At 42.4% G+C, this 18,549-nt stretch overlaps 4 protein-coding genes across 5 annotated transcripts in view; 2 read left to right on the top strand and 2 right to left on the bottom strand.

Moving 5' to 3' along the window:
- Positions 1 to 207: 207 nt before the first annotated feature.
- Positions 208 to 11,622, top strand: LOC119555502 (probable helicase with zinc finger domain). Of its 2 annotated transcripts, none has more exons than XM_037866919.1 (6): positions 208 to 354; positions 2,325 to 2,413; positions 2,473 to 2,905; positions 3,038 to 3,671; positions 4,303 to 9,030; positions 9,109 to 11,622. In XM_037866919.1, the coding sequence occupies exons 3-6, from the start codon at positions 2,576 to 2,578 to the stop codon at positions 9,822 to 9,824; spliced, it is 6,408 nt and encodes a 2,135-aa protein (XP_037722847.1). In that variant the 5' UTR covers positions 208 to 354; positions 2,325 to 2,413; positions 2,473 to 2,575; the 3' UTR covers positions 9,825 to 11,622. The 2 variants fall into 2 exon arrangements, with proteins under 2 accessions (XP_037722847.1, XP_037722848.1); XM_037866920.1 differs by lacking the exon at positions 208 to 354 and adding an exon at positions 842 to 896.
- Positions 11,623 to 12,127: 505 nt separating this feature from the next.
- On the bottom strand, positions 12,128 to 12,839 carry LOC119555503 (H/ACA ribonucleoprotein complex subunit 2-like protein). Its single transcript, XM_037866921.1, has 2 exons — positions 12,512 to 12,839; positions 12,128 to 12,454 (listed from the first exon to the last, which is right to left on the bottom strand). Exons 1-2 carry the CDS (start codon positions 12,760 to 12,762, stop codon positions 12,223 to 12,225), a joined length of 483 nt encoding a protein of 160 aa, XP_037722849.1. The 5' UTR covers positions 12,763 to 12,839; the 3' UTR covers positions 12,128 to 12,222.
- Positions 12,840 to 13,297: 458 nt separating this feature from the next.
- Positions 13,298 to 14,308, bottom strand: LOC119553630. The gene is made up of 2 exons (XM_037864100.1): positions 14,171 to 14,308; positions 13,298 to 14,109 (listed from the first exon to the last, which is right to left on the bottom strand). The coding sequence occupies exons 1-2, from the start codon at positions 14,196 to 14,198 to the stop codon at positions 13,403 to 13,405; spliced, it is 735 nt and encodes a 244-aa protein (XP_037720028.1). The 5' UTR covers positions 14,199 to 14,308; the 3' UTR covers positions 13,298 to 13,402.
- A 1,662-nt stretch (positions 14,309 to 15,970) lies between these two features.
- The window catches only part of LOC119555428 (Ig-like and fibronectin type-III domain-containing protein 2), an 80,877-nt gene continuing 78,298 nt past the window's right edge, over positions 15,971 to 18,549 (top strand). The window contains exon 1 of the mRNA XM_037866797.1: positions 15,971 to 16,373. The gene's annotated coding sequence lies outside the window, so the exon portion shown is untranslated. The remainder of the gene's footprint in view (positions 16,374 to 18,549) is intronic.

The raw sequence follows: 18,549 nt of genomic DNA, 5'->3' as shown, positions 1-18,549 counted from the left end.
AAAATTAAAGAGTATTTTTATAGCCTGGTTCATAACTTAATTACTATAAACAATTTAGTTATTCTGAAGAATATAAGTTATAAAACAAAACTAAAAGGTTGCACAATTTTTCAAATTCGATTTTTCCATCCCGATTGTTATCGATTATTCCTGGTTTCTGCCCGGCCATGGGCAGCACTTCCGTGCCACGCTGCCCAGCACTGGTGCATTTCGCGAATTTTTCCCTCATACATACATAACTTATTTTTAACATTTTTCGACGTGATGTGCATTTTCTCTCATAGTTTTGTGCTTAACCATGTAAAATATAATTAGCCCCTAGTGTATAAACAATAAGAATTAGTGCAAATAAAGGTAATGGAATAGCGGAATAGTGTGGAAGCCAGCGAAAAACCGAAATGTACGATAAATTGGCCAGCAGAGCTACAGCTGGCTGGCTGAAATGCGAGTGTAGCGCTGGGAAAAGTGCAACGCTGTCGCCTGCTGAGCATGCAAAACGCTTAACGAGCCGTATAAATAACTGACTAATCAGATAAAAGTGCAATGCGGTCATTTGCATGTATTGTGCGCATATAAGTTGCCGTTTTCATATGGCAAAATCATCGTGTAGTGTATGCACCAGTGTTGTCAAACGGCCGTTCGGTGCTGGACAGCGACCGCAGCCGATACTCGTGTTTTGTTTTGTGGCATTTGTAGGGCAATGTAATACGAAATAAAATAAATAAAAATGATATATGATACTGCTCTAAAAATGTGTTAAATATTTCGCCATAGAAGAGAGATTTAAAATGTGTGCCACCATTAATTGCCACATGCGATACTCGGCGTAGAGTGCCAGCGGCGTTAACCAACACTGTCGACTGTCTGCTGTTTTCAGCACGTAAAAAAGAAAAATGGTAAAATAAATCCTCCTAAACCCTCGGGCATTGTGCAAATTAACAAATAAACACGCTCAACCCATAGCCAGCCTTATAAACCATTGGATAACCAAGGAAAACCCAAGAAAAGTGTATTTATCAAGCCTGCAAACAGCTGAAAAGGCAACGCCAGGCCATGAAAATCTGACCATGTATATAAAAAAGCAAAGAAAAATCAGCATTAAATAATAGTACGGTTTAATTGAAAAGCATTCGCAGTTGCTAACAATATGCACTCGCCATTTATTGTAAATAATACCCATTTATTGCCGCATATAAATAAAAACCGCACAACAACAAAACGCACACACATACACGCAACAAAAAAGTAGCAGCAAAAAAAAAGAGAGCAAACACCTTCAAATAAAAAAAAAGAAAAGAAAATAAGAAAAGAAGCAACTTGAAAATTACTTTTAATTATGCTTGCAAATTTTCTTGTTCTCTGCAGGCGCTTTTCCCCCCATTTCCCCCCCTTTGTTTTCCCGCCCCCTGCGCCCCCCTTTGTGCCGGTGCGAGTGTGAAAATTGCTCTTATGAAATTTTGCGTAACCAAATTAGAATGAAAATTGTGTAAATCGAAAAATAAAGACGGCCAAAGGAGCACTTTGGATTGTTGTTTATCATACACCTACATGGTCGCAGGCGGGCTCTATAAATCCGTCCGTATATACTATACACACAATTGTTTGGGATCCGATAAGAACCGAGCAGTAGCTATTGCCCCCAGATATAAACAATTTCTGTTTTGGTCCAAGCAAGCAGACAATTGGGAGTATTACTTACCAGATATTACTTGGGTCAACAAGAATGAATATGTTCAATACGAAAATAGTATATGGCTTTAATTATACAATATGCAAGCCCATAAATCACATACAATCAGTAATAGGTACTATAAAAGTACAAAGTTATCATGGAGTTAAGTGAAAATACATTTATCAATTCCTTAGTTCCAACAATGTATTACAAATGTATCCATAAAATAACCTTCGTTTAAATGATACAGTGAAATTAAACAGCCATAAATATAAAAACTATAATATATAGTAAAAAAAACCCAAGACTTTACTATCTTGCTCTTAAAATGAACAAAGTTTATTACATATAAACTACATATATAACAAAAAAAAGTGTTTAATCAATAATAATAACAATTTATTATGTTAAAGTAAATTATAAATCCACCCTCAAAGTAATTAAAAATAAAACATGTGAAAAAAATTTAAAAACAATGGGAATTACAAAATAAAAATCTCTTTAAAATTCCACAACCATAAAAAAACCACCTTGAATAAAATATTATCAACAGGAAACAAAAATAAAATAAATATAACAAGTAAACTCATAACCTCGCATAGTTTAAAAGTAAAAGGCTATCATTAAAAATCCCAATTTTCTCTAATTGCAGTAAACATAATGCCCGCAAAGTATATAAACCATTAATGTAAAAACGATATTCGATTTCTTATATTTAACCACCCAAAACTGTTAAATTATGTAAGTAATAATTCCAATAGGTTAACCCTAATTGATCATTTAACTTTTCGCCCAAACAGAGTCACCCTAGAAATTAGACGAGCGATCAAGACAAGGACCTGAAGAAGCCACACATGCATGAGTGACCGACCGGAGGAGACCCCAAGAACCAGCCTGTAAACGATGGCCGCCGAGAAGGAGATGCAGGCCCACGACATGGTGCGTCGTCGCAGTTGGGCCCGTGCCGTGGCGCTCTATGACCAGCTGATTTCGCCCAATCCCGGCCAGGGATCCGGTGGTCAGGGCGCGGGATCGAGGGCTCAGAAGGACCAGCAGATCGCCTGTCTCCTGGGCCGATGCGAGTGCCTCCTGGAGCTCGGAAAGTTCGAGGGCTGCCTGGCGGATGCCTACAAGGTGCTCACGCTGCTCTCCGAGCAAACAGAGTGCCTGGCCAGCGTGTCCAGGGCACGCCGATGGCTCGTCCACGCCCTCTTCAAGATGCACAAATATGGGGTGGGTAAAAACCATAACTAAGTATTTTATAAATCTAATCTTAACGTTAAAAAGATAACAACTTAACCAATTTAACCATTTGTAGTAAGATAGTTAAGTTATTCGTTAATAAACGTCTCTCTTTTCGTTTAGGACGCTGAGATCTTCCTGAGCAAGTGGATCAACGAGCTGAGCGGCCAGCAGATTTACTCGGACATATCCAAGACCCTCGAGCGATACAAGTCCATCATCCAGATGATCATGAATGGACAGCACAAGGCGCAGGCCCTGAAGATCCCGCACGCCCGTCTCGAGGACGAGATGGCCATACTGGACACCAAGCTGGATCACTGGGCCACCAACAACCTGCCGCTGGACAAGTACAGCAAGCTGCTCAGCAACAAGGGTTTGAAAAAGCGAGAGCAGCAGCAACAACAGCAACAGCAGCAACAACAACAGCAACAACAACAACAGCAGCAGCAGCAGCAGAATGGCAATGGAATCGGCAGCTATGCAAGCAGCAGCAGCAGCTCTTCCACGGGCAGCAGCAGCACCATGTCCAGCTCAAGCACTAGTCTCCACAAGACCAACGATCTGCTGGCGGCCATGAAGCTCACTGCCGGCAAACACCAGACGGGATCCGGTGATGGGTCGGGCTCGGATCAGGGTGATCAGACGGCCCCATCCACCACCTGCAGCTACTGCACCATCACCTTCCAGACGAGGAACGAGCTGCGACAGCACTGCCAGACCGAGGCCCACCAGAAGGTGATCATGAGCGATGAGGGTAAGTTTCAGGGGAATATTTTCTGGTTTGCATCTATAAGGAAATTCTATGTTCATGTAACCATACAGGCAATATTATTACTTAAAATCCATTCTGAGATTAAAGAGAATTAAATATAACAGAAAGAACAGATCAGATATTTCTGGTTATTGTCAGAATTATGATGCATTATATGTTCTATAATTAGCGGGCCAATTGTAAAGGTCTTTCTTTTTGTTTTATACAATTTCTTGAAATCATTAAAGTTTATGTTTATAGGACAATCTTGGACTTGTTTTGTTCATAACATAGATCAAAGTAGAATGTGATCATTGTAATGTGATATACCTTTACAGATTTATTGTATTTTTGATCGTTTTATCTTCAAGAAGTTACATTTATAATTGAGTTTAGACTGTGTCTTCTTTCCAATTATTTTTTCAATCTGACCTTCAATGTTTTTCATCTCTAAATTCCATAATCAGGAGATACATCATACTGATTGAATACAAACTCCAAATAATTTTCTCAAAACCATAAAATAAATGTTTCTATATCCCAGACTAGCTTTTTTTCTCTGTATTTTTAAAACTCACTGAAAACATGAACTTTCAGTCACTCACAATAAAAAATATTTTTACTTTCCGATTAGGCCGTGACTGGAAGTGGCGTCCGCCGCCCCGTGGCTACACCCTGGACACCTATTCCCTGTGCGAGACGTTTAGCGAGGCGCACACATGCCACTACGGCGCCCAGTGCGTGGAGGCTCATGGCCAGGATGAGTTGAACGAGTGGAAGGAGCGCTTCGAGTACCGGCGGATGCGGATGCAGAAGGCCTGCGAGAAGGAGCTCTACGGCAAATCGTACACGGAGCAAGTGTTAGAGCGATGGATCCAGGCCACGGCGCCGGAGCGAGTCATGTGCGAGCGGGTGCCGGAGATGGAGGCGCGGTGTGAGCAGCAGTTGGTCACCAGCATCAGTTCGAAGACCTCGAAGCGGGAGTGGCTCTTCCAGCTGGAGACGAAAAAGCCCCTAAAGGCGGTAGCCCTCCTGCAGGATGCCCATCGAAATCACTTTGCTCTTAAGTCCATCAAAATGTGCAAGCCCACGGAGTCCTGCATGGAGCTCAAATCCGATCAAGAGTGGGTGGCCACAGGCACTGCAGCTCAGACGGAGCCTTCCAGCGACGACTCGGCCACTCTGACCCACGAAATCACAGTTGAGTTTCACACAGAGATCTATGGAACCTTTCGCCAAGCCATCTGCTTTGATGTGGGCCAGGAACCTTTGCTCGTCCGGCATCTGTGCGTAGATGTGTTGCCCGTGAATGATGCGGAGAAAATCGAGGAGATCAAACGGGACATTATCAACAGTTCGGCCACCCGATGGGATGTGGCCAACACGCAGCTGACGCGTTTTGAAACCACCATTGGCACCCATCTGAAGACGGAGGCGTATCTCAGCGACCTGGAGCATGAGAGGGAGCTGCTGGAGAGGTATCCGTGTCCCAGGGCAGCCACCTTTACATTGACACAGTCTACCATTGTGGAGAAGCGGTTGACGCAAAACAACTATCGATCCCGCATCCATGAGTTGTTGTCTGTGGAGGAGATTGCCCGCTACGAGCAGATTGCAAGGTATAACGTGAGGACACGGCTCACAGTGGCATCGAATTACATCCTCACGCCAGCGGGAATGGCCACCAGTACAGCCAAGTATTCCCTGGCAGGTGAATTGTTTGCACTCATGCGTCTGGGCAAGGACATCTCGGAGGATACATCCCCCGGACGATTGATTCTCTCCAACTGCAGCAGTGTGTATATCTCAAAGCCCGAGGAACCGGATTCCAAATCAGATCCAAGTAATCGTGCAGTTTACGAGGCGTTGATCGAGGACAAAGGCAAGAATGTGATTTACTTGAAACTATCAGCCAAATGTGTAGAGGCAATGGCTCTGCAGGCGGATACGGAACTGGAAGTGGATATACAGTTCCAGCTGAATCGAATGCCATACTGTGAGTGGCACAATGCCGTGGATAAGATCACTGATTTCCGGCTAATCTTTCCGGCCACAGAATTGGAACCGAGTATACCTTGGACACCCAAGAAGCAGTGGGCCGATGCCTGTGAACCCAAGTTGAATGCCAAACAAAGGGAGGCTGTGAATGCCATCACCACGGCCCTGAGCATTAAGTTGCCACCAATTCTGCTGATAGGCCCATTCGGAACTGGAAAAACCTACACACTGGCTCAAGCTATCAAGCAACTTCTGGCGCAACCCGAGGCCAAGATCCTGATCTGCACGCACTCAAATTCAGCCGCTGATCTGTACATCAAGGAGTACCTGCATCCGTGGATCGAGGAGGGCCTGGAGGAGGCGACACCGCTGAGAGTTTACTACCACAAGAGATGGTCGGCCACCGTTAACAGTGTGGTGCAAAAGTACTGCATCACCGATGGAGTGGGAAACTTCAAGCGGCCCACTGTGGAGGACATAATGCGGCACAGGATTGTCGTGGTTACCCTGAGTATCAGCATGGAGTTGGCCACCTTGGGTCTGCCTAAGGGTCTGTTCACCCACATCTTCCTGGATGAAGCTGCACAGGCAATGGAGTGCGAGGCCATTATGCCGCTGGCTCTGGCAAATGATTCTACGAGGATCGTCTTGGCCGGAGATCACATGCAGATGAGTCCGGAACTATTCTCCGCCTTTGCCAAGGAACGCAAGCTGCATATATCGCTCTTGGAACGGCTGTACGATCACTATCCATCCAACTTTCCCTGCAAGATCCTGCTGTGCGAGAATTATCGAGCACACGAGGCCATCATCCGATTCACTTCGGAGCTTTTTTACGAACAAAAGCTGGTGGCTTCTGGAAAGCAACCAAGGCACGAGCGCTTTTATCCTTTGACCTTCTTTACTACCCGAGGAGAGGATGTCCAGGATAAAAACTCAACTGCTTTCTATAATAATGCTGAAGTTTATGAGGTGGTGGAAAGGGTTTCCGAGCTGCGGAAACGTTGGCCAAGTGCTTGGGGTAAACTCAACGATACCAGCATTGGCATCATGACTCCCTACGCGGATCAGGTGTTTCGCATTCGTTCGGAGCTGAGGAAACGCCGCATGGGTGGAATATCCGTGGAACGAGTGCTCAACGTCCAGGGCAAACAGTTCCGAGCGGTGTTCCTCTCCACAGTTCGAACCCGACGCACCTGCATGCCCCAAGGAAGTGCCCCGGGAGCAGCCGCCTCGGCCACCATTGGCGATGCCGACACGGATTATGGTTTCTTGAGCAACTCCAAACTGCTAAACACGGCCATCACACGTGCCCAATCTTTGGTAGCAGTGGTTGGTGATCCGGTGGCTCTTTGCTCCATTGGCCGCTGCCGAAAGGTTTGGGAGCGTTTCATCGAGATCTGCGACGAACATAAGTCTCTATTCGGCTTGACCTGGTCGAATCTGCGTTCCCAACTGGATGGCGTGGAGCTAAAACGCGGCTATGTGTTGAATCCCCTGGCACCGGAGTTTGTCCCACGTTCCCTGCAACCGGAGGCGTATCTGCGGGAGCAGGCTGCTCTCTATCTTAATGGACCGCAGCACGGACATGGTGGCCACGGGCCGCCCGGTCCTCCGGCTCATTTTGCCAATGCAGCTGGGATGCTGGGCCCTGGACCAGCGGCAACTGCCCACCAGATGAATCAAATGGCAGCTGCCATGGCTGCCAACCAACAGCTCACCCACATGTACTCCACCCACATGGCAGCGATGATGGCCGCTGCCGCTGCCGTCGGAGGAAAGTCTGGAAATGGTCCTGGACCGGGAACCGGCGGAGGTCCCGGTCCTGGCCCAGGACCACCTCCACACTACGGCGGCGGAAGCGGTGGTGGACACATGGGGATGCGGGGACCACCTCCACCGGCACCGCATTTGCGGGGAATGCCACCCGGTGGACCGCCACCAGCACAGCAACCAGGCGGAGGAGGAGGTGGTGGCGGAGGACCACCACCACCATATGGACAATATCCAGCCATGCAGCACTGGCGACCACCGCAGCAGGGGCAGAATCAAGGCCCCGGACCGGGACAACAGCAGCAACCGCAAAATCCCAATGCCAGTCTGTGGGGGCCACCGCCGCAAACGAATCCGTGGAGTGTGCTGCCGCCAAGTAAGCAGCCGCAGCAGCCTCAGCCACCGCCAGTGAGTGCTCCAGGACGTGGACCAGGGCCTTTGCCACCGCCACTCAATGCAAACCCTTCGCTGCCTCTGAGAGGTGGCAGTGTGCCGCCACCACCGCCAAATGCCTCGGCGGCGGCTCAACTGCTAAGGAACCCCAGCGAACTGGGCTACTTGGCCAAGAAGACGCTCTACAACCATGGCCAGGCACCGCCGCACCATCAGCTCTATGGACCCGGGCCAGGACCACCGCCGCCTCCATCTCAGCAGCAACAGCAGGCACCGCCGATGGGAATGCAGAGGGGCAGCAGTGTGCCCAACGGACCCATGTCGCCCATGGAGAACGGGCCACCACCGCCACCCTATCTGCGGCACAACGGAAGTGGCTACAATCCAGGAGCACCACCACCGCCGCAACAGCAGCCACAACCGCCACCACCTAATCCGTTTATGTATGCTGGCAAGCAGCCTTCGCCGAGCTCAATGCGATTTGGTCCACTGACCCATGAGCTACTACCACCCAATGTGAGCATCTATGAAATGGCTTTTAATCCGAAGGAAGAGCAGTACAAGTGGTACCTTAAGCTACTCGAGACCGTGGGCCAGGAGGGTGCCAACAAATTCGCGGATATGTTGCGCCAGGTGATGGCCACTCTGCAGCAACAGCAGCAGCAGCAACAACACAAGCCACCGCAGCAACAGATGGTCAACAATCCGATGCTCAACAATCCTCACGTGCAACGGCCGCAGTATCCCATGATGTATCCCCAGGGTCAACAGCAGCAGCAGCAGCAACCGCCACAGCAATCCGTGGATGCTTCGCCGCCGCTGGAGAACTTCAATCAACAGATAGATCTGGTCTTCAATTCGATTATGAATGGAGCCAATGATATTGCACAGCCCATACTGCGAGATGTTCTGGGAATGGTGGCTGGAGCGGGCAATGCCCCAGGTCCTCCCCTGACCAACGGCTTGAACGGCGCCGATCTCCAGCAGCAGCAACAACAGCAACAGCAGCAGAGCCGCCTGTTTGCCATGATGCAGCAGCAGCAGCAGCAGCAACAGCAGCAGGCCAAGCCACCTCCAGGACCTGGACCGTTGTATCCCAATCATCTGGGCGGACCAGGACCTGGTCTGCATCAGGCGCCACCTAATGGCGGCGGGAATAATCTGGGCGGCGTCGGAAACACCAACTTTATGGGAAATGGTAAGAAAAGACAAAGATTTAGACAATCTTAAGGGCCATACCTGTATTTGCTATTTTAATATATTTCTTTTTAATTAGCCGGCAATGCTCTGTTGAATGACAAGCCCTACAACAACATGAACATGCACAACAACGTGGGCGTGAACAGCGCAGGAGTTGGCGGCGTTGGCATCGGAATCGGTGCCGGTGGAGTCGGCGGCCACAACAATAACAACAACAGCAACAACAACGGAATGCTGAGCAATGGCAACAACTCGGTGCCGCTGTACCGAAGACAGGCGCTGGCCGGCAATGGGATTGGAGGCGGAAACGGCGGCTACAACAACATGCATGGAATGGACGCAGGCGCCAATTTGATAGAGGCACTCTTTCAGGCCAACAACTCGGTGGTGGATCACTCGGTGAAGTCATCGGATCATATGCACGGCCTGCTGTACAACAATTTTAATACGCTGAAGGGTGGCGGTCACGATGTTGATCTGTTCCAGGCCATGGCGCCCAGTGTGCCCCACTCGGAGGCGGCCAATCATCACCAGCAGTCCTCCGGCTCGTCGGCAACCACCTATGCGGCTGTGCTGAGCCAGGGGCCACAGGCGGTGGTTGGCGGAGGCGTTGGCGGTGGTGCAGGACCTCCGCCGGGACAGTCGCAGGCTCAGGCGGGCGTGGCAGGACCAGGGGCAGGCGGAAAAGGCGCGCAGCCGGGTGGCGGAAGCGATCTCCTGGAGAAGGATCCGTTTGCGGCCATCCGGGAGTTGGGACAGGCCACGACCGGATTCTACAACTACTTTCAGTGAGATGCGGTGACGGCAGCACATCTCCTGCTGTGGCATCAAAGGGTCTTAATCTAAAAACAGAAAAAAAAAACGAAAAACAAAACAACAAAAAAAACAGAAAATTAACAACAAAAAAAAAATTGCAAAATTCTTAGCTGAACAAAAAAAAAAAACGTAAAAAATGCCCCAGACAATGGGAAAAACGGAAGAGAAAACGAAAAAGAACTGCTTCTTAATTATAGTTGCCCCTATCCTTATTTTTTGCTTTCTTTTAAATTGCAAATTATTTAATTACGGTAGCCTTAAGTTGAACGTGTGAATTATTATAATTAATTAATAATATACATACATACCTATTTAGTTAATGTTTAGTGGTTACTAAAGCTCGCCCAAATGCCGCAGCAGGGACTGGTTGACGTTCACCCCAGGCCTACGACCCCCAGCCCCTTTGTTAGCCTCCTGTTACGCCCCCCAGAAGCCCAAGGACGTCTCAGGCGCCTCCATTGGCTCGCAGCATCCAACGGGTTGCTCTGAGCAGCCCCGAAAAGATAACATAAATATATGAACGCCTACACAAGAAAACCTTATCGATTAGACTCTTGAAAAACATACAACATAAAAAAAAGAAATGAAAAAACTTTACAAAAAAAAAAACAAAAGCAAACAAATCTAAAACCCACAAAAAAATGAAATAATTATGTAATAACTATAAACTGCAGAATGCATAGTTAGCTTTAGATGTAAGATTATTCAAAAAGATTTTGTATTGTACATTTTTTTCTATTTTTAGTGCGTAGCCTATATGCTACGATTCAGTTCGTTCTCTACATTTAATTTCTCAGTTATAAATTTCAATTTTGTACAGGAGTTGACTATTTAAAACAAAACAAATATTAACAAAAACCATTAAAACTGAAAATTTGTCACGCACTCAAATACATAAATTATTATCCTTATTAACTGTAACTTCAGATTATATACCTATTATATATATTTAATGGCTATAAGGGATATGAACATTTTTGTGTACGAATTAAACTTACCTACATACGAACATATATATATAATATGCATATAAATATTTAAATTTGTGCACGAGTTATTTGTTCCTTTGCCCATTGCCCAAATTGTCGATGCGTGTGTAAATTATATTACGATTGTTGGCCGACCCCATATTTGCAGCCATGGTCCCGAATCCCCAAAAACAACCCCAAAATCCCCACCCCACTCATCGTTTAGTCCGTTTTGACGACTGGTAAATGTAAAACATGCAAGCAAGAAATATAAGAATTTTTCGATAAGAGTATTTAACCGATTCTTTGAGTTTTATCGTAGTATTTTGGCTAGCGACTTGGATAGCATAAACATATTAACTTTATATAACTGTAATTATTTAACCAATGTAACGCATAACAAACTAAAAAGCGGAAAAGAACGAAAATTACATTTAATAAACAAGAAATTGTACTTTTAATAACCCCCCCTCCCTCCACTCATGTCATTTGTTAAACGATCGATCTTCTAGGAAAACCCCTGCATACACAGACACGAACACAATTAGTGTTAAATTATATGTAAATTTAGACACCACACATGCAGCAACTAACTACAAACGATAATAGCAGACACACCTCACATCGAGCACCACATGAACAGAACACAGAAACCAGAAGCCTAACGAAATTCCTCCATTTCAACTGTATTGTATATGTAAAACAATTTATATGAAACCAGCTATGCTGAAAATACTTATAAAAAAAATCACAAAAAAAAAGAGAAAACAAAAAAGATCCCCAAGGGACAGCAAAAAAAAAACAAACTTGCAATTTTGGTTTCTTTTGCCGGCAGCAAAATGAGTTTTTCAAAATTACTGAAAGCTAGATTACATCTTTTAAATCTATATCCATTAATCCAATTAACATTTTGAAGCTTGCTGTATAGAATCGCTAAAGTAAATTATATTTAGTACTAGTTGGAGGAACTTGTATGGAAAATATATTTTTAAAACTCATTATAGCTCAAAAATTAAGGCTCTAATTCATTTTAATATTGTGTTGCCAGACATTAAGTCGATTTCTTTACAATATCGATGCTCTCTTTTATTTAAATACTTTAGGCCAAGATTCATCAGTTAACAATACATTTTTGGAGGGAACTTTGTGCTTTTGAACTAAAATTTTTGAAGCTGTAGAAAAGGGTCATACAAATATCATGAAAATAGGAATCTGCAAAAATGAAGTCTCTTGTGAACTAGACCATCTTGGAATTTTTAACTAAAGATATAATCTGCTCTAACCTGTACCCTCAAAAGAGTAATTCAAGGCTTTCTTGGTGCCAAAAAATCGGCATTTGCTGGAGTTTATTTGGATTTTTTACTTAACTAGGTACTTAATTAGTAGGTGAAACTAATCCTACGGATCTAGACGGGTATGTTAAGCGCGGAGAGCTCCTCCTTGACCTCATCGTACAGATCCTTGTAGTCGTCGTTTTGGCGTACCAAGAGGGCGACTGTACCGCGCTTTACGCCCATGGCAGCTCCCAAATCCGCTCGACTAGGGGTGTAGGTGTACGGAATGCCCTTCTCCTCGCAAACGGCGGGCAGATGGCACATGATGTCCACAGGTGTCACATCGCCAGCAAAGATGCAAATTCTGAAGAGCACATAGTATTAGTTTCTGAATTTCTGGCGAGGATTAGTCACAACTCACCCAGTTTCGCCCTTGCGCAGGCGGGTCTGCACATCCTTGAGTCCATTCCGCAGAAAAGTCTTGTGCTTCATGGCCTTCTTCACCAGTTTGTAGCACTTTTTCGCCAGTTTTTTACCTGCCATCGGCTTGGCAATGGCGTTCACGAAGACCATCTTGTCGTCGTAGGACTCCTCCTCCTTGATGGTAACATCACCGCTGGCCACCACGGAGGCATCGGTATCCTCGGAGCGCTCTGTTTTCACTTTAACCATGGTCTTTCTGTTAAAAACGTGGATAATTTCGGTATAAACTGCGGTTCTGGTGTTTCAAACACGTGTTCAGTGTGACTGTGACTCGAGTTTTGAAATATACCAATGTGCTCATAGAATATACTAAAATAAATACCGTAGATGGACAACCATGGGCTGCTTAGCAAAGACATGATCCATGGCTAATGACTTAGATAGTGCCTTCAGGTATCTTCCTACACTGAGAAAAACTATATTTATAACGTTACTAAAAATATAAGGTGTGCTGGTCTACAGTTTGCGCTCAAGAAAATAAAATTAATGTATGCATTTAGAATTTAGACAAGCGATTTTTTTAAATTTAATTATTTATAAATCCATGCTGGAAACAAGAGAGCGATACAAAAATGTATAAAAAATATTTAGTTCCTCAAAAAATGGAAATGTTAGTTTGATGCAAATGAAATGTTTGTGCAGAACATCTAAAAATATTAAGAGCGAGTTATTTCAAAATATCTTTGAATATTGTAAAACCGCATCTCACAAATTAAAGTCCTACTGCAATGACCACATTAAAAATTTATTAAAATCTCACATACAAATTAAAATTTCACATGACATAAAACATTAAAAAATTCACATAATGTTATGGGTAATATAAAAATTAAAAGAACTGCTTGGCCAGTTGGATGATGTTCAAGGCCAGTCTAACTTCCCGAGCGCCACGGACGCCCAGTGCTGCCAAATCCTCCAGGGTCATATGGATGAGCACATCGATGTCGATCTCCTGGCGGGTGAACAACTCCGTGAGCTGTTCATTTCCAGTGCGATCGAGCAGGGATTTTACACGGGGACTCAAATTGGGGTGCTCCACCGGGGAGCTGGGCTTATAACGTGGATGAATGATACGTGGCATGGGACTTTTGGGGCCCTCCACTTTGATCTTAGACCTCTCTGCTTTTAACTTCGCTGCTTCCTGCTTTAGCCGCGTTTCCTGCAGCTGCCGGATATCCGGTTTCGGCCTGGTCTCACTCTTGGTACGCAACCTGGGATCTACAGAAATGCAGGATTCTCTTGATAGAGTGGTGGTTCCTCCATTGAGCAGGGTACTTTGACTCGTTGGCGAAAATACGGATCGTGTGCGCATGAATTTTTGTGAAAAACGCCGAGGCGGCAAACTAGCATTTGGTAAATGCTTCGAAGATGAGGCTGGCCGTGGTGATGGAACCGTAAGATTACTGGCCTTCGGGATCCCAAAAAGTCCATATTTTTTGGAATCCTTCCTAACGCTGCCCCCAGTGGGCGTAACTTCGTCAAATGTAAAAGTTTCGGTGGTGCGTGGAGTTAAGGGTGCCAGTGGAGATGCGGGGTCTATTGTAATTATAAAAAATATTTTTATCAGGATTTTTTGTTACAAAGTTTGGTGTATTACCTCTATAGACGCGATTGTAGCGTTCCATTATATAAATTTAAAAAACAATTTTCCACGAGCACAAAGACGACAAAAAACGTGCAAAAAGTATTGCGAAAAACAAGTAACTGTAAGTTACAGCTTTGATAATGCGACCGCGTGAAGAGCGCCAAAAATTACCAAATTTACAACGATCAGGTAACTCATTAAGCTAATTAATAGCTAGTTAATCTTCCATGATCAGTGCTTCAAAACGTTGCTTAGAAATATAACCTATTTAAAGTTGGTTTAAATATTTTATAAATTTCAAGAAGCTTTATTTTAGTAAACATTTAATGGTTAAAAGTTAGCACAAAACTATGATTCATGTTTTTAAATATTTTATAAATGTCAATAAGCTTGTATTTTTTAAACCATTTTATGGATATAAGAATCACAAAAATGAAGTCATGTCAAAAAAAAACAATATACAAAAAATCACAAAAAAATAATTTTGGCTTTGTTAATATTGGAAAAAAATATACAATTAAAAATGTAAATCAATATTCTTAAATTGAAATGTAAACTAAAATGTATAACATTTTTAACGAAGATATCTGCGCTTTTAGTAATTTATATTAATCTAGAATGGAATATTCATAAGCAAAGACCTAATGTGCTATTAATCTCTGATGTTATCCACGTGATTTGGTTGAAACAAATAAATTAGAACGAAAGTTCAAGGAACTCGCTACGCATTAATATTTTCCATTTGACATGTCTAAGTACCAAATTTCGTTTTTATACCGTCTACATAATATTATTTAGCTTCTAATTAAATCGAGTTTGTCCAGTTTTTGTTGTCGTTACTTTTGCGATGCGATTCCATTTGATTTGATTCGATTTTTGCGACGAAGTTTCTGCGACGAATTTTTTTTTGGGAATTAGCAATCAACAGATGAACCGATAAAAGGTAAACAATTGTTGCACAAAACGACACACAGCGTGCAAATAAGGTGAACACAAGTAATCAATTAAATTAATTTAATGACGGCAGAAAAATATCAATTTTCATGTGCAATAATGGTTAATATTCATAAAGCTTAACGAATTTTTTTAAATAAATTTTAGAGATAAAATAAAAGGAAATTTTAAAATATAATATATAATGTTTAAAAATTAAAATAAAATACATTATGATTAATATTTACTTAATTCGTAGATTAATATTTTTTTCTTTTAGTTAAATAACGTTCCGTTTGCTTTCAGAAAAAAAAAATGGTTCTGGATAAGACATAAATTTAATACCAAACAAGACAATAAGAATAAAGTTTATGGGATCTGATGGAATATTTAAATAACAGGTATTTTCTGAGATATGGAGAAATTAATAATTGTTTTCTGTGCCTCGAAATCATGACATTGCCACCTGTTAAGGCCCCATAGATATTATTGATGTTGCTGCTGTTTGGGTTTCAGGCGCTTACCTTGCTTTATTTGGTTTTTCGTGGGCAAGAACAACATGGAATTGTTGTCTTTGCGCAGTCGGCAATGCCGAAGCTTTAACCTGCTCTTTCTCCCGATAAAATACCCCCTATCTTGGCCACATGTGGGGCTTGTTGTTGCCGGCTTTTGGCCAAAAAACAGCTGAGCTCAGACCAGCTGCTTTGTGTTTATATTTTTTCCAAGAGCTAAGTAGCGCCTGCGCAGTAGCCACGTAGCCCCCCTGGTCCATAATTTACAAAACCAAAAAGCCGAAGCGGAAAGCCGAGCTTTTTACGACTCGAGAACAGACGTATAAAATTGCGATGCCCAGCCACAAAGCGATTCAGTCGTCTAACGGAGTTCAAACCAAGCTGAGCTGGAAAAGTTCTGGTGCTAAAACCGTGGAAAATCCATCGTCGTAAAAATTTTGAAAATCAAACAAAAAAACCCAAGGCATAAACAAGTGCGTTCGAATCGAGTAAAATCATTTACGAGTGCGAGTGCAAGTGCATAAAATATCCAACAGAATATATCCAAATAAATTTGGGAGAGCCAAATAAATATATACCCCTATATCACTTGGGCAGTGTTCTTGAGACATGCAAAAGTAGCCAGTGGAGTGTTAAATAAAAAAAAAAGGAAAAAAAAATCACTACAACAACTACAACCACAACGATAACTTGCGAAACGTATTTTTTCGAGTGTTTTTCTGTTTGTTTGCCGCCGACGACGACGAAGCCGCCTCAACAAAAGAACTTTGGTAGGTTTTTCGGTTTTCCACTAGAGCTTTGCCTTTGTTTGCCTTGCTGTGGATTTCATGCAAATTAAATTAAGCAATTAAACGAAGCACACAAAAATTGTATTTGCCAAGCTCAATTCTTTAGATTTTTTTTTCTGTTTTGGCGATTGGATTACCTCATATAAGACCTCCCTAGGTTATTGCAAATCTTTCGTTATTAATTTGTTTTTTTTTTTTCCTTTTTCTGGGTATTGGCAATAATTACAAAATTTACCCAATCGGTCAGTTATTATAGCTTTGTCGGGTTGTGCTTGTTTTTCGCTGGACTAGTTTTCGCTAGGGGTATGAATACATTTTCACAGTATTTTATTTTTCACTTTTACCCGTTGCTCCTCTCATGGAAATTCAAATAAAAACTCAAAAAACTTTTTTAATAACAACAAACAGGGAGGGGGTGAGTAGTGGGGGGGGGGGGCGTTGGGTTTGGGGCTCACTGGAATATATTTAATTGAACAACAAAAAGAAAGCCAAACAATCATAGGCAGCGCAGAAAAGTGGATTGTTGTTGCTCTTTTGCCGCTCAAACGATACACAATGGATAACAAGAGTACAGCTGCCACCTAGAACAAGTGGCTCAATAAATATTTAAAAAATAAATAATGACAGAAAAACCTAGAATGTAATAAAATATTTAAAAGTCTATATAAAACAAGGGTTCAAGGCGCTCAAAAAATAAATTCAAATGGGTAAAGATTGGGTTGTGGAAATTCAGCGCATTATATGTTGTTCTTGAAAAAATTTAAAAACCGTGTTGACTTGAAAATAATAAGCTACAGTACAAAATATAACAAAAAACCTTAGAACATAATAACATGTTCACACATTAACTTTGTTTAAGTTATAATGGTCATAAAAAAACATAGGAAATTATTTTATAGCAAAGAAAAACTTAAGCCGAAAATGTGAATTAAAAACAAAGAATTATTGTTTACCGCAAGCGCCTCATCATAAAAATAAAAATTTTAAGTTTTTCAAAAGGCTTCGACCTCACATAAAAAAATTAATAAGGACAGCATTCTATTTTTAAAAAGCAAAACAAAACTTGTGTATGCCGAAACATAAACAAAAATATGTTTGCCCAATACATATATTGCCGCTAGTCTTTCATCAAAAATAAATAAAATCGGGATACAAATTTATAATGAAGTCCATGAACCCCATTTAAAAAATATATAAGGGCCCTTATTCTGTCAAAAAAAAAGTACAAAAGCATAAAAGCAAATTTGGAAATGTGCAAACAAAAATTCGCTTTGGCAAACAGATTTGAAAATAGACCAAAACAAACCGAAAGCAATAAAAGAGCACGGGAAAGTACGAGGCAAATTGTTGAAAAATGTAACAAGTCAAAGGAATTTTTTTTACGTCAAACTGGTTTTCCCTATTTCCCCATTTACTCTCGTTTGCCTGCCCACATTTTTGCGATAATTTAAATAGAAAAGTTAAAAAATGAAAACCAAATTTTGTTTGCTTTCGCTGAAAACGTAAAAAAAAAACATGAAAATTTGAAATAGGAGTTGATCTGCGATATAGTGAAGTGTTTGGTATAGAGTTTTGTGGATTTTGTGTATTCGAATTTAATGGAATTTTTAAACAGCATCTAGGCTAGGGGTATACTTTTAAGAGCTTGTAACATACATGGATTTGATCGATAATAAGAATATTTAAATAGAGACGAATACTTTTGTGCAAATCATATATTCCTTTTAAGAGCAACAGAAACCCCACTCCAGAGTCACTTTTCTCTGAAAGTTCACAGACTCGAAAAGATTAAAACAAATGCCAAGGAACTTTCTGGCTTTTTGATTTGGCTGATTTTCAACTTTTCTTTTAATGCCCCCCCAGCTCACTTTTCTCAGCCAAATATGCAAATGGAATGCGTTCAAGTATTTGTTGAAAATTAAACGGAAATAATTGAATTATGCTTAAATCGAATGAGAAGCATTCAATTCAATTCTGACGGCATGGCAGCAATCGCATTGAATAAATAAATATTTGGCCGCAGTGGAAACTAACCTATGGCGAGGAAAATAATGTAAATATTTGCGTAATCCAACATCATTTACATAAAGGCACCCAGGAAAAACGATTGGAACGAAAAACTCAACTCAACTCTCTCTTGGAAATCTTTTTTTATTGT

The sequence above is a fragment of the Drosophila subpulchrella genome, chromosome 3L (assembly GCF_014743375.2).
Source record: "Drosophila subpulchrella strain 33 F10 #4 breed RU33 chromosome 3L, RU_Dsub_v1.1 Primary Assembly, whole genome shotgun sequence".
In the NCBI taxonomy this organism is placed as follows: Eukaryota; Metazoa; Arthropoda; class Insecta; order Diptera; family Drosophilidae; genus Drosophila; species Drosophila subpulchrella.
Note: the sequence above shows the minus strand (reverse complement) of the source record. Positions and strands in the feature narration are given on the sequence as shown.

Coding starts and splice junctions, on each gene's coding strand:
- LOC119555502 (XM_037866919.1), top strand. CDS start 2,576: ATGGCCGCCGAGAAGGAGATGCAGGCCCACGACATGGTGCGTCGTCGC. Junction 2,906..3,037: donor TCAAGATGCACAAATATGGG/GTGGGTAAAAAC, acceptor CTTTTCGTTTAG/GACGCTGAGATCTTCCTGAG. Junction 9,031..9,108: donor CACCAACTTTATGGGAAATG/GTAAGAAAAGAC, acceptor CTTTTTAATTAG/CCGGCAATGCTCTGTTGAAT.
- LOC119555503 (XM_037866921.1), bottom strand. CDS start 12,762: ATGGTTAAAGTGAAAACAGAGCGCTCCGAGGATACCGATGCCTCCGTG. Junction 12,455..12,511: donor CTGCGCAAGGGCGAAACTGG/GTGAGTTGTGAC, acceptor TGTGCTCTTCAG/AATTTGCATCTTTGCTGGCG.
- LOC119553630 (XM_037864100.1), bottom strand. CDS start 14,198: ATGGAACGCTACAATCGCGTCTATAGAG. Junction 14,110..14,170: donor CTACAATCGCGTCTATAGAG/GTAATACACCAA, acceptor TAATTACAATAG/ACCCCGCATCTCCACTGGCA.